This window comes from Oryctolagus cuniculus, chromosome 15, assembly GCF_964237555.1.
Source record: "Oryctolagus cuniculus chromosome 15, mOryCun1.1, whole genome shotgun sequence".
NCBI lineage: Eukaryota > Metazoa > Chordata > Mammalia > Lagomorpha > Leporidae > Oryctolagus > Oryctolagus cuniculus.
Window position 1 is genome coordinate 54767864 of NC_091446.1, and position 12728 is coordinate 54780591.

General features: G+C 41.0%; 1 protein-coding gene across 17 annotated transcripts in view; it reads left to right on the forward strand.

Annotated features, from left to right (window-relative positions):
* The window catches only part of ZNF365 (zinc finger protein 365), a 157654-nt gene that overhangs the window by 92348 nt on the left and 52578 nt on the right, over window positions 1-12728 (forward strand). For all 17 annotated transcript variants that reach the window (XR_007910898.2, XR_011382410.1, XR_011382409.1 and 14 more), the window contains one exon: window positions 6456-6636. Coding sequence is in view for 13 of the 17 variants with exons in the window: in XM_051823285.2 (XP_051679245.1) it covers window positions 6456-6636 (181 nt within the window). In the remaining 4 variants the exon portion in view is untranslated. The remainder of the gene's footprint in view (window positions 1-6455; window positions 6637-12728) is intronic.

Genomic DNA, 12728 nt, shown 5'->3' on the forward strand with positions numbered 1-12728 from the left:
TACTGCTATCTGCTTGTTCACTCTCCAGATGTACATAGTTGCTGGAGCTGAGCCAGGCTGAAACCAAGAGCTGGGAACTCAATCCAGGTATACCACTTGGTAATAGGACCCCCACTAGTTGAACCATCAGTGCTGCCACTGAGGCAGTACCTTATAGGAAGATAGAATCAAGTGCTGCAGCTGCAACTCAAACCCATGCACTCCAATATGGGATGCAGGCATCTTAACCAGCATCTTTTTTTTTTTTTTTTTTTTTTTAAGATTTATTTATTTATTTGAAAGGCAGAATTACAGAGAGACAGAGGCAGAGAGAGGTCGGTCTTCCATGCACTGATTCATTCCCCAGATGGCCTCAGTAGCCAGAGCTGCACCGATCCACACATGGGTGCAGGGGCCCAAGAACTTGGGTCATCTTCCACTGCTTTTGCAGGCCATAGAAGAAAGCTGGGTCCGAAGTGGAACAGCTGAGACTAGAACCGGCGCACATAAGGGATGCCGCACTGCACGCGACAGCTTTACCCACTATGCCACAGCACCGGCCCCTTAACCAGCATCTTAACTGCTAGACCAATGCCTGCCCACTGTACTGGTTTCTGAATGCCTGTGAGTCTCAATACTTAGATTTCTAGTTCTGACACTCAATCTATATAATAACGAACTTCAAGGTCGGTTTCTTAATATCTTTTTTCCTCTTGAGGGTCCAATATTTCTTTACTAAGCATATTTTCCACTAAAACTTAAAACCTTAGATTTAATAGGAGTTAGCCCTTTTTTTTTTTTTTTTTTTTTTTTTGACAGGCAGAGTGGACAGTGAGAGAGAGAGACAGAGAGAAAGGTCTTCCTTTTGCCGTTGGTTCACCCTCCAATGGCCGCCGCGGCCGGCGCGCTGCGGCCGGCGCACCGCGCTGATCCGATGGCAGGAGCCAGGAGCCAGGTGCTTCTCCTGGTCTCCCATGGAGTGCAGGGCCCAAGCACTTGGGCCATCCTCCACTGCACTCCCTGGCCACAGCAGAGAGCTGGCCTGGAAGAGGGGAACCCTTTTTTCTTTAAATAAATGATAGTCACATACTGGGTTGGAAGTGGCTCAGAAACATTTGAAGTTTTAATTTCCCCAAAGCTGGTCTCTATCCATACCCTGACTGAATTTCCCTCAGGTTTGTCTTTATCTTCTCATCTGGTCTTCTTGAGAACCTAAAATAAAACCCTACAAGTCTATGACTATTCTGTCTGATGACATCAAAGTATTTGTTTTCTTAAGTAACATTCAGCTCAGCTTTGTAATGTATTTATTTCAGTATTTGCTTCTTTTAATGTCTGCCTCTCCCACTACACGAATCCACTGCATGTTAACATAACTAACATGTGTTTATTAAGAACTGTTTCCCAAAAAATTACCTGATGAAAGAATGATGTTGTTTTAAAGGTTTTGCAAATATTTTTAATGTCTGACTTCATAGAAGGCACCTTGAAGAGTTCTACTTCAGTATGTTACAGATTTGTTGATTTGGTTAAAGAAAATCCAATCTCACACAGATACCTAGTAAGGAAATAGAGAAAATGGAGGGATATTTTAATAACGTTTCAGATAATAATGAATATTTTGCTTTGTGCTATGCCAAAACATAACAGTTGGTAGTTTCATAGAGATTAATTGCAATGTGGGATCTAAAAACCATATTGTTGAATATTTTGTTCTCTCATTCATTGAAGTCCATTAGTCTGACTCGCACTTTGAATGGATATTTTACTGTCTGGAGTATAATAATTAAAAGGGTAACAAATGTAGTATGATTAAACCTCTTTGTTTTCCGTTCATAAGGTTCCCAAGATTCCTTGGGGAGATAAGAGGTGTTTCTGGGTCTTGTTCTTCCAGACTGAGTAGATTTGAAAGGAAGATCTGAAAAGTGCAAACGTGTTGTTATCCTAGCTTTGATACAATTTTCTTCTAATCAAGATACCCTACACAATCTCAATATGATGAATTTCTCCAGCCCCTGCCTTGTATGTTTTAACTTTTTTTTAAAAACAAAATCCCCCTAAACCGTCAGATTTATTTTAACTGTCTTTTTTCTCTCCTAGTTGATGTTATGCATTAACACACTGAAATTAGGTTAGCATGAGTGCCAAGTTGATTAAAAAAATACAAAGGATATAACTGGATGAGGAAGGTTAGCAAAACCTACTACAACATGGTATAACATTCCATGATTGGCAAGGAGTACTAATATTAATTTTTAAAGCTTTTATATGAAATCAGTAGCAAAACATTATATAATTTAAAATTACAGTCACAGTGATAAGCATTGTTGCATTCATATTTATTCTGTTGCTTTTGGAATGTGACTGCTGGGAGACTAAACTATTAAATGCTGCTATTTTCTGATATTCTAAACTATACATCCTGAAAGGCCAAGAAAAGTGAATATGCATAGAGAAAAAAGACTGGGAAAAAAATATGCCAGGATGTTGAAAATCATTACCTTTGAGGGTTGGAGTAATGATTAATTTTTGGTGTTTCCCTTGACCTTTGTAAATATTATAAAAAATATATTGTGCATCTTCAAGCATTATGTTGAGTAATGAATGGGCTTAGAGCAGAGAACAAAAAACCAGTTCAGCTCCTGCTCAGTTGGATCCTGCAATAGGTCATTTTTCTATTTCCCACAATAAATGTGAAATATTTCTGTAATAAAATGAATATAGTAAATATTATAAATAAAAATGAATTGAAAACAAAATGCCCAGATTTTTTATTTTTGTTTTCATTTTTTGTTGTTTTCTCTGTAAATACAATTTGGAGACTGTTTCCTGATTCACCCAGGAAATCTGTGTGATGATTTGACTCCAAATGAATGGAAGCCTTAATGCTACACTTGAAGCAGGAAGCTATAGCTGTGTTTACTGTGATAATATTGTATCTGGAGGATCTGTGCCATACTTGGGACATGACAAGGCTGAGTATAGCACCTGAGGAGACCCTCAACTCTGGCTATTATTGAAGATCTGTGACTCACCTAGCAAGTCAATGTGAATGACAGCAGGCTTGAAAAATGGCTGTGTCCATAGCCTGAATAACTAGGGCCTTAGAAAGTGCAAGTCTTCTATTGAGGGCTCATTCGGAAACATCTGGAAATAAACTTGAAACTTGATGATGAAAAAAGCTCTTCTCTAAAAGTACTCTCATTTCTCTAATATGGATAGTTGTTGGCTACTGAAGGATAATGGAACTATTATGGGATTAAGGTTTATGTTTCATCCTGGACAGGAAACTGGAAAAAAAAAAAGGAGGGAGGAGGGGCTGGTATCGGGAGCATTTTTTCAGTGAATCATTCTCAGAGCCAGTCTGCTCTCTATTATTACAAATATGTAATCCTTAAGATTTTTCAGAGATGTGTAACTATAGGAAGTGTCAGAAAAGTTTCAATATGGCCAAGTGTGAAGTAAATATTTGTAACAGAAAAATCATGACTAATTCTATAAGTGGCACTGACTTTATTCTGAGTAGTAATACAGAAGAAAGGAACTATCCAGTTATCCTGCAAAGATCTTATATAAGACTATAACTTTCAGAGTCAGACTTCCCTGAAGTTCTACTCCCAAACAAGTATGGAGCTCAGTGGAAAATAAAGATTCAGTGGAAGTTGGGAAGGTACAGGGAAGACAAATTTAATTTACCAACTAGATTGACTGAATGAGGTTAGATATACAAAAATTAAGATTCATTATTCTAAATGGAAAGAGACCATAGAGAAAGTGATCAAAGTCTTTATAAAGTCTTGACTTTGCATAAGTTGAGTGTGACCAGAACAATGACGGAGAATTCTTTGATTGTTGAGGGAGATTTTAAAAACACTTAAAGGAAATGCTATATACGTCAGAGAATAAAACTGGGATTCATTAGCCTCAGTGGGGATGACATATCATTCAAAGGGGATCCCTGAAAGGACATGCTCGAGTTCTTATTAAGTGACAGCAATAAAGTGAAGAGGACCATGATGATGTGATCTTTTGATAGAGCTGACTACCTGGTGCTTGGTCTGGGGAAGAGGGGAATTGGCAGTGGAGGGTAAAAGGACAAGGAGAAGAGCTGTGTGTGGCTGGGGGGTGCTGCTGCAGGGGCGTGCATTCCTAAAGAGATGCTCAGGAGCATGGCTGCCAAAATGTGAACAGCAGCAATCTCAGGATCACGGAGTTCCAGGTGATAGTTCCTTGTGTATATTGTTGATTTGTTTGCATTTTTTATCAAGACTGTGTATTTTACAAATCAGAAACATTATTTTCATACTTCCATTAAAAATAGAAGGGAAGAGATGATAAATCAGAGATTTTCTGGAACTGAGAATCTACAAAGAATTATAGATTACAGTTAAAGGAGTCTGCTTTTTTTTTTTTTAGAAAACTTTTATTTAATATAAATTTCAAAAATACAATTTTTGGATTATAGCGGTTTTCTCCCCACATAACCAGCTCCCACCTGCAAACCATTCCATCTCCTACTCCCTCTCCCATACCATTCTTCATAAAGATTCATTTTTAATTATCTTTATATACAGAAGATCAACTTAGTATATACTAAGTAAAGATTTCAGCAGTTTTCACCCACACAGACACACAAAGTATAAAGTACTGTTTGAAGACTAGTTTTACCATTCTCATAGTACAACACATTAAGGACAGAGATCCTACATGGGGAGTAAGTGCACAGTGACTCCTGTTGCTGATTTAACAATTGACACTCTTATTTATGACGTCAGTAATCACCTGAGGCTCTTGTCATGAGCTGCCAAGGCTATGGAAACCTCTTGAGTTCACAAACTCCAACCTTATTTAGACAAGGCCATAATCAAAGTGGAAGTTCTCTCCTCCTTTCAGAGAAAGGTACCTCCTTTGATGGCCCATTCTTTCTGCTGGGATCTCACTCACAGAGATCTTTCATTTCTGTCATTTTTTTTTTTTTTTTTGCCACAATGTCTTGGCTTTCCATGTCTAAAATATTCTCATGGGCTCTTCAGCCAGATCTTAATGCCTTAAGGGCTGATTCTGAGGCCAGAGTGCTGTTCAGGACATCTGCCATTCTATGAATCTGCTGTGTATCCCGCTTCCCATGTTGGATCATTCTCTCCTTCTTAATTCTATCAATTATTATTAGCAGACCCTGGTCTTATTTATGTGATCCCTTTGACACTTAATCCTATCTTTATGATCAATTATGAACTTAAACTGATCACTTTAAACTAGTAAGAGGCATTGGTACCTGCCAGCTTAATGGGATTTGGAGTCCATGGCAAGTTTCTAGCTTTACCCTTAGGGGTAAGTCCAAGTGAGCATGTGCTGAACTGTACATCTCCTCCCTCTCTTATTCCCACTCTTATTTTTAACAGGGATCACTTTTCAGTTAAATTTAAACACCTAAGAATAATTGTGTGTTAAAAAGATTAACCAATGGCATTAAGTAGATCAAAAAATACTAAAAAGAATAAAATAGTAAGCTGTTCCTTGACAGTCAGGACAAAGGCTGATCAAGTCATTGTTTCTCATAGTGTCAATTTCACTTGGTTTCCTTTTAGGTGCTCAGTTAGTTGTCACAGATAAGGGAGAACATATGATATTTGTCCCTTTGGGACTGGCTTATTTCACTCAGCATGATGCTTTCCAGATACCTCCATTTTGTTGCAAATGAGGCGTCTGCTTTGAAGTATTTTGCTCAGTTTTGTAGGGTAGGGCAACCTGCCCATTGCTTCTCCTCTGTCAGTGCTAGAGTAGCTTTCCCAGTGTACTCTGGACTGACTTCAAAGTGGTTGTTTGGTTCTTGGCTCCAAAATTCACTATGGGACAGTGTACATCATTCTATGCCTTACCTTGGTATTAGCCTGGTCTCTTGTTTCCATATGCTCCCTCTCAGGGTTTTTTATCCTTAGCAGCTAGACTTAAAATTCTGTCAGAATTTATCTCAAGAGCACCCAGTGGTTTCCCATTTATATGTAATAGAATTTGGAATACTCACAGTGACCCCGAAGGTCCTCCCTTGGCTCCCCTCTCCATGCAGACGTCATTGCTATGTCTCCGACCCAGCTGTGTGTCCCAGATTTGTCTGGTTTGCTCTCCTTGGGTATCTGCATGGCTTTTTTTTTTTTTTTTCAGGGCTTCCTTCAGGTCTCTGTTCAAATGTTACCCCATCCAAAAGATTGGGCTTGATTTTGCTTTCTAAAATATGACCCCTTTCCTTTCTTGGTCACTCTGTCTCCTGGCACCCATTTTCAATTTTCTTATCACTTATCACCTGAAGTACATATTTATAGTGACTATATCCCTCTGCTAAAATATAATCCCCAAATATAATCACTAAGCTAAAATTTTATTTCTTTTGTGGTTGCCTTGGTTGCATTGCTTAGGACGGTGACACATAGTAGGTACCCAATAAATACGTGTTGTGTTCTGACATTTTTGTCTTGCAGAGAGGTTGTCACATTCAACCATTTTCTGGAAGCAGCAGCTGAGAAGGAGGTACAAGGGAAAGCTCGGCTCCAGGACTTCATTGAGAATCTGTTGCAGCGGGTAGAACTGGCCGAGAAGCAATTAGAGTACTATCAAAGCCAGCAGACCTCCGGCTTTGGCCGTGACATCAGCGAGCATGTGGTAAGTCCCAGTGGTCCAGCCACCAGTGTGAGGTCCTCGTGTTCTGTGAGAGTGGGTTGAGGACTGAGGGAGAGGAAGCCAGGTGCCTGCCAGCAACTTTCCAGACATCATTTGAAAGCCCTACCTGGGTGTGCCTCTATTGGGAAAGTGATAGAGGTGAATCCAAGGCATGTGGAAGTAAGCTAAATCCTGGCTGCACCGTTTCCAGTTCTTCACTCTCCCACGCCATGCCCTGTGGAGCTGGTAGCATTATTTTTGTATTTGTAAGATATCAGAGTTTGAAGTATCCAAAGAAATCACTCATTGCAGCCTTGATGTTCCAGTGGGTTAGAAGTTTATTCTGTTTTGGAGCTCTGTCAGAGAATCTTAGGAAAGCTCTGGCCCCTCTCAGTAGAGCAAGATGCAGCCACATACCATTTTTTCTTTTCGCTAACAGGGAGGCAAATGCTGTTCAGTCATCTCTATATGTTGGACATTCTGTAGGTAGTTTGTCAAAACAATAGGAAAGTTTACAGGTCATAGCATTGTAATAGGTTTCTGTGTACAATTTTACATATCATTTCAGGGACTTGAGAAATCCTCAGAGCCGATCCCAGATGAGAACCCTGGATGTGGAAATACAGACTTTCATAAGTGGCTTGATTAACTCCGTGGTCTCTTTGGAGGGTGGGAGGAAGTACAAATAACCACACTTAGGTGAAGGAGGTAGCTATCCATTTTACCCTCTGTGGTGATACAAACAGCAAAGCTAAAGAAAAGAGGTTTGATACTCCAAAATGATATGTTTATAACAGCCTCGTTATTTATTGCACTTTTTCAATTTTTTAAAAGATTTATTAATTTATTTGAAAGGCAGAATGACAGAGAACAAGAGGGAGAGACAGAAAGAGAGTGATCTTCTGCCCACTGCTTCACTTCCCAAATGGCCACAACAGCTGGTGCTGGGCCAGGCTGAAGCGGAGCAGCCGGGACCTGAACCAGTGCTCAGATGGGATGCCAGCATCGCAGGCAGCGGCTTAACCCGCTGAACCACAGTGCCAGCCCCATCTTTCTCAATTTTTAAACTTGAGAATTTTTAAATGCTTCTTTTGTATGCCCCTAAATGGACTATATTTTAAGAGGAAAATTGGGAAACATTTATGCCAACCAAAGATTAGCAAGATTGCTGCTAGTTGACTACAAAATTTAGTTTGTACTTTTTGGAAACTAAGATGGAAGAGAAACAGGATTATGTAATATAACTATCTCAAGAAGGAATAAAATGAAAGGCAACTGGATAAAAGAAGGAAGGGGTGTAAGAAGCAGGTGATGGGTGGGGGTGGGGAGAGAAATGAAGAAATTGTACATAGTGCTTACTGTGAGTAATATACACTCAGCCTTAGAGCAATACAGTGATACACATCCCAGAACTTTTCAGAACAAACAGGAAGGAAGTGATTTGTGACATCTGTGGGGTTTCAACACCTATTCAAGGCAGCCTCATCTCTAAGACATGTTTATTACCTTCCCATTGGTGTCTGTGGTCTGCTGGTAATGCCCCTGAGGGGAACCATCACCTCCCAACTTGATCCTTCCTAGTCTCTTTCTTGGGAGCTCATGAGGGTGTCCAGTCTTGACAGCTATTGCTGAGGGGACCCTAACTAAGTCCTTTCCTGCTTCCCTCTTGCCCTCTCACAGGAGGGGATTGTGGCATGAGGTCAAGGAGCCCAAGTGGGAGGTGAAAGGCTTGGCTTCCAGGTCATCTTACGTTCTTCTTACTGGGCCTGTAATTCTTCTGTGTACTGAAGGGTCAGACTTGATGCTCACTAAGCTGCTTTGGTCTCTTAGATTATCTGATCATCACCTGATTTTGATGGTTAGGATTTCAAAATTAAAATGTCATGTTAACATTTCCAGTATTTAGGCTTATAAGTCACCCAAAGCTAAGAAGTGTGTGAAATCTTCCCATCCTAAGCCAAGAGAAATCTTAGAGGAAGCAATGGAAAGCAAGGAGGGAAAAAGCAGTTCCATTAGTTCTCTTTTTTTGTACTTGTTTTTTCTCTTCCTGTATCGGTTCATTTCTCCGGCTTAAAAAAGGAACACCTTTCAAGAGACTTAGCCAGTTTTATTTCTCATCACACTATCAGATAATCCAAAGTTGACTTGTATCTTGGCTCTTTTATACTTATATATTTATACAAAATTATATATGTGCATATATTTATATACATGTATACACATGTACATGTATGAGGATACTTCCAAAAGTTCACAGAATATGGAATTAAAAGATGTTCATTTTAGTGCAAAAATTGTTGAAATTCATGCATGGTTTTTTCATAATCAGCATTTTCCATGAAATTTTAAAGATTGCTCATAAGCATGGATTTTAAAAATTTTTTGTACCAAAGTAAACTCATCTTTTCTTTCTATTTCCCACAAACTTTTTGAAGTACTGTTGTATATGCAATAAATGCACATGCATACAAATATGATGGGAGATTAATAAATACTTGTGTTTATACTTTCTGTATCACAAGCATGACATCATCTGCTTTCAACAGACCTGTGCTACCTAAGGAAGAATTGACTAATTCAGATGAAATAAAGTGCTGTTAAGGATAAGATTGTAGCAAGGAATTTAGAAGCGAGTGCTGTGTGTGAGTGGGGTGTGATCGGGCGTTGGTGGCTGTTGGAGGACACGTCACCCGGGAGGACTGCGAAGGAGGGGCGCTTTCCAGAAGCACTGGGCACACACAGTTTCCCCTTGTGTCCACATACAGTCCCTTACACTCGTTTGTGGATCATAATGTGCTGAGTTGTGAGACAGTTTGCAGATGCCATAGGCCCTTTCTCCTTTTACTTAGTCTGTTTCATTGTAATGACATACCTGTGCCTTTAATATGAGGAGCCATGTCTTTAATACAGTCAAAATGCTAAGTCTGGCCTCCCCAGTACCTGTGAGTACACACACTCAGAATGCTAATGCTCTTTAATGGGGAAAGCTTTGAATCTTCTCTTTAGTAACCTGTTTGGCCAGGTTTACTGAAGGCATAGGACACCCTGAAACCCAGGCTTCTGGAACCTCAGTCCAGCAGGACAGTTCCTTGCCTTGTGCACCCCAGCTTGAGCAGAAGGTTCTGCCCAAGTCCTCAGCCCTCTCCATGCTTGCGCACCTGATGTGCCTTCTCAGGCGCTGGCAGGATGCCATCTCCAGTCTTGTTCTTAACATCTCTGCTGAGGCTGTACTGCAAAACGTGAGCCTCTTTCTCTCTGACATCCGCCTCAGCAGCCCCTCTGTTCTTCCCTCTTTCCTGTAGTCTCCTCCAGAGAGTGCGGAAATTCCCAGATTGATTCGTAATTTCTTTCTAAGGTGACTCCTATTGTTCAGAGTCTTCTGTGCCATGAGAAATTTGCCTCCCCCTCCCATGCGTGCCTTTTCTGAAGCACTGCTTTGGCATCTGTGTCTTTCCCTGAATCCCCTTGAGCATTTGTGTTCTTTTTCACCTAGCTGATTTCTAAAAATACAATATGCTTACTCAGGTGTTTTATCTTTCTACTCTGAAAAATGCTGTTGAATTAGACACAAAGTGACCTCATATCCCATCTGCCAAAATCACTTGGGGAACTGCTCGAATGGAAGGTCATGAAACAGCTTGGATAATGTTATTTAAAGTGTTGCATTTATTTCCTGCAGGTTGCTAAATTAGAACCAGCAGTAATACATTTAACACATGTTTATTGGGATCACAGCATCTACTGGGTGCTGAGGAAACTGTTGTGAGCAAGACGGATGAGGAGGACGCGACAGACCGTCAGTGAATAAGAGTCATCCGCACCATAAAGACAGAGCGCGAGGGGACGTGTTTGAGATGACCAGGGTGGGGAACCACTTTAGATACAGTTGATCAGGAAAAAGTGTCACTGAGGAGGCGAGGTTAGCACTGTGACCTGAACAAGGAGGAAGCAGCTCTGCGGAAAACTGAGAGAGAAATGTTCCAGGCCAGAAATAAGCAATGCAGGTGCCTGAGGAGGGAACAAGTCTGGCATGGCTACATGGTAGAAGATGGAGAGAGCTAGGGGGGATCCAGCCATGGGGCCTTTCTGGTCACATAAGGAGATTGGATAAACTCCCCAGCACACAGAGAAGCCAACAGAAGGTTCGTAACAGGTCGTGACCTATGTTTCAGCAAAAATCACTTGGACTGCCTTGTGGGGAATGGCTTCAGGCACCAAGAGTGAGAGGAAAAGGAGGTAAGGGCTGTAGCAGCCAGTGTAGAGTGGAAGGAGAGAAGTGATGGTACAGGGTGTGTTCTGTGGGTAGGCATGACAAGATTGGTTGGCCTTGCTGAAGGATTAGGTTTAGTGGGTGGGAGAAAGAGAGCAGTCAGGAAGGAACCGAGATTTTGGCCTTAGCAGTGGGTTGTACTCTGCTGCCATTTACTCAGAGGAGAGGTGGGAGAGGGTCTCGGTGTCCAGTTCCCCCAAGCACGCAGTAACTTGAAGCGCACCGTGTTTATATCTTAGACGTACTTAATTTGACTTTCAAGGTTATTTCTGTTTTTCCCTATCTGAGCCTTGATCAATGACTCTATTCATTCCTGTCTTAACATCCTTTCTTCCCTAAAGAAAGAGAAGACAGAGTAGTTAGACAAAAGACAAAGGAGATATGTAGATGGACTAAGTAGGAAGAGCTTTTCCATCGACCTGAGTCCACAGCAGCCTGTGTTCATAGGAAGGAGAGCATGGGAAAAGCTGTGATGGCTATGACCTCAGGCCCCGCCTTCACCCCAGCCTCTTAAGTTATAGGGTCTCTGGAGACATTCTAATATGTTTGTGTGTGTGTGTGTGTGTGTGTGTGTTTATATGTGTGTCTGCTTCTCTCTCTCTCTTAATTTTGCATAAAAATTTGAATGGTATTCCATGTACACGTGCAAAAATCATTCAGTTGTAGCATACATATGAGGAGGTCTGCAAGAAATTCAGGGAAAATGTGCGTTATAAAAAAGCTATGCATGAATTTCAAACTTTTTTGCATCTTTGTAAGCTCATCTTCATCTTTCATAAACTTTTTGAAGTACCCTCATACATACAATAAGATGACTAAATTTTGTTATACCTCTGTAATAATAATAAGGGTGATGGGAAAAAGCTTTAAAGGGAGAAAAGCCCTGCACATTTTTTATGGCTACACATAACTGAAGTCCATTCAGGGAGCCCAGGTTAGAAACACTTACTGGTGATTGTGTTGGCGGTAGTAGGGGCAGGCCAGATCGGGGAAGGGGAAATGCTGATGCCTTTGAGGTCCCCAGAAACTGTCGGCCTGGCATTTGCCTGAACCATCTGTATCACCTTCTTTGAATGTTGCTTTAGTTCAGGAACCATCACGTCAAGATGGTGCCTTCTGTGTATAATTCACTAATCTCATGCCAAACCGAGCTGGCATGAACAGGGTCGGAAGTATTGCTGACTTTTGATTGTGTCACAAGACAGAAGGCAAGATTCCCCCTTTTGCCTCATCGAGGACATGACCCTCAAAAGTCTTTTTAAGGACACTTCCTTCTGGCTTGCTCCTGATTAAAGCTTAAGCTCCATACAGTAGAACTAGGGTAGTGATCCTGTTATGCTGAGCTTGGTTTGGGGGATTATTTTAGTATATAGCAAGAGCACACGTGTCAGCCACAGTAGCCCAAACACCAAGGTGGCCCCTTTCTCTGCATTTTCTTTGTCATTCTCATGTTAGTTTGTCTGCTGACATGACATCCCTTCATCTAGTCAAAGCTGCATGAGACAAGTTAGGAACTGAAGGCTGGGAATATACTGGATTTGCCTAGAAGCTGGATGGTGACATCTGGGTCACAAGATGATAATCAAAGATTTGTTCTGCAAATGAAGGCATTCTGAGCCCATCCACAGAAGTGCGTGCAGATAGGTTATTGCATGAGTTACTAGGAGTGGGACATAATCTCAGTGATAGGTGGCCTCAGGGGCAATTCTGTGGTTAGTCTTCATGTGCTCTCGTTTCAGAAATGATGTATTTTCAGCAATAAACACTTTATGCCAATTTTCTCTTGGATAATACGTTGTACCAGTCACAGCTGAAGTAAATTAGC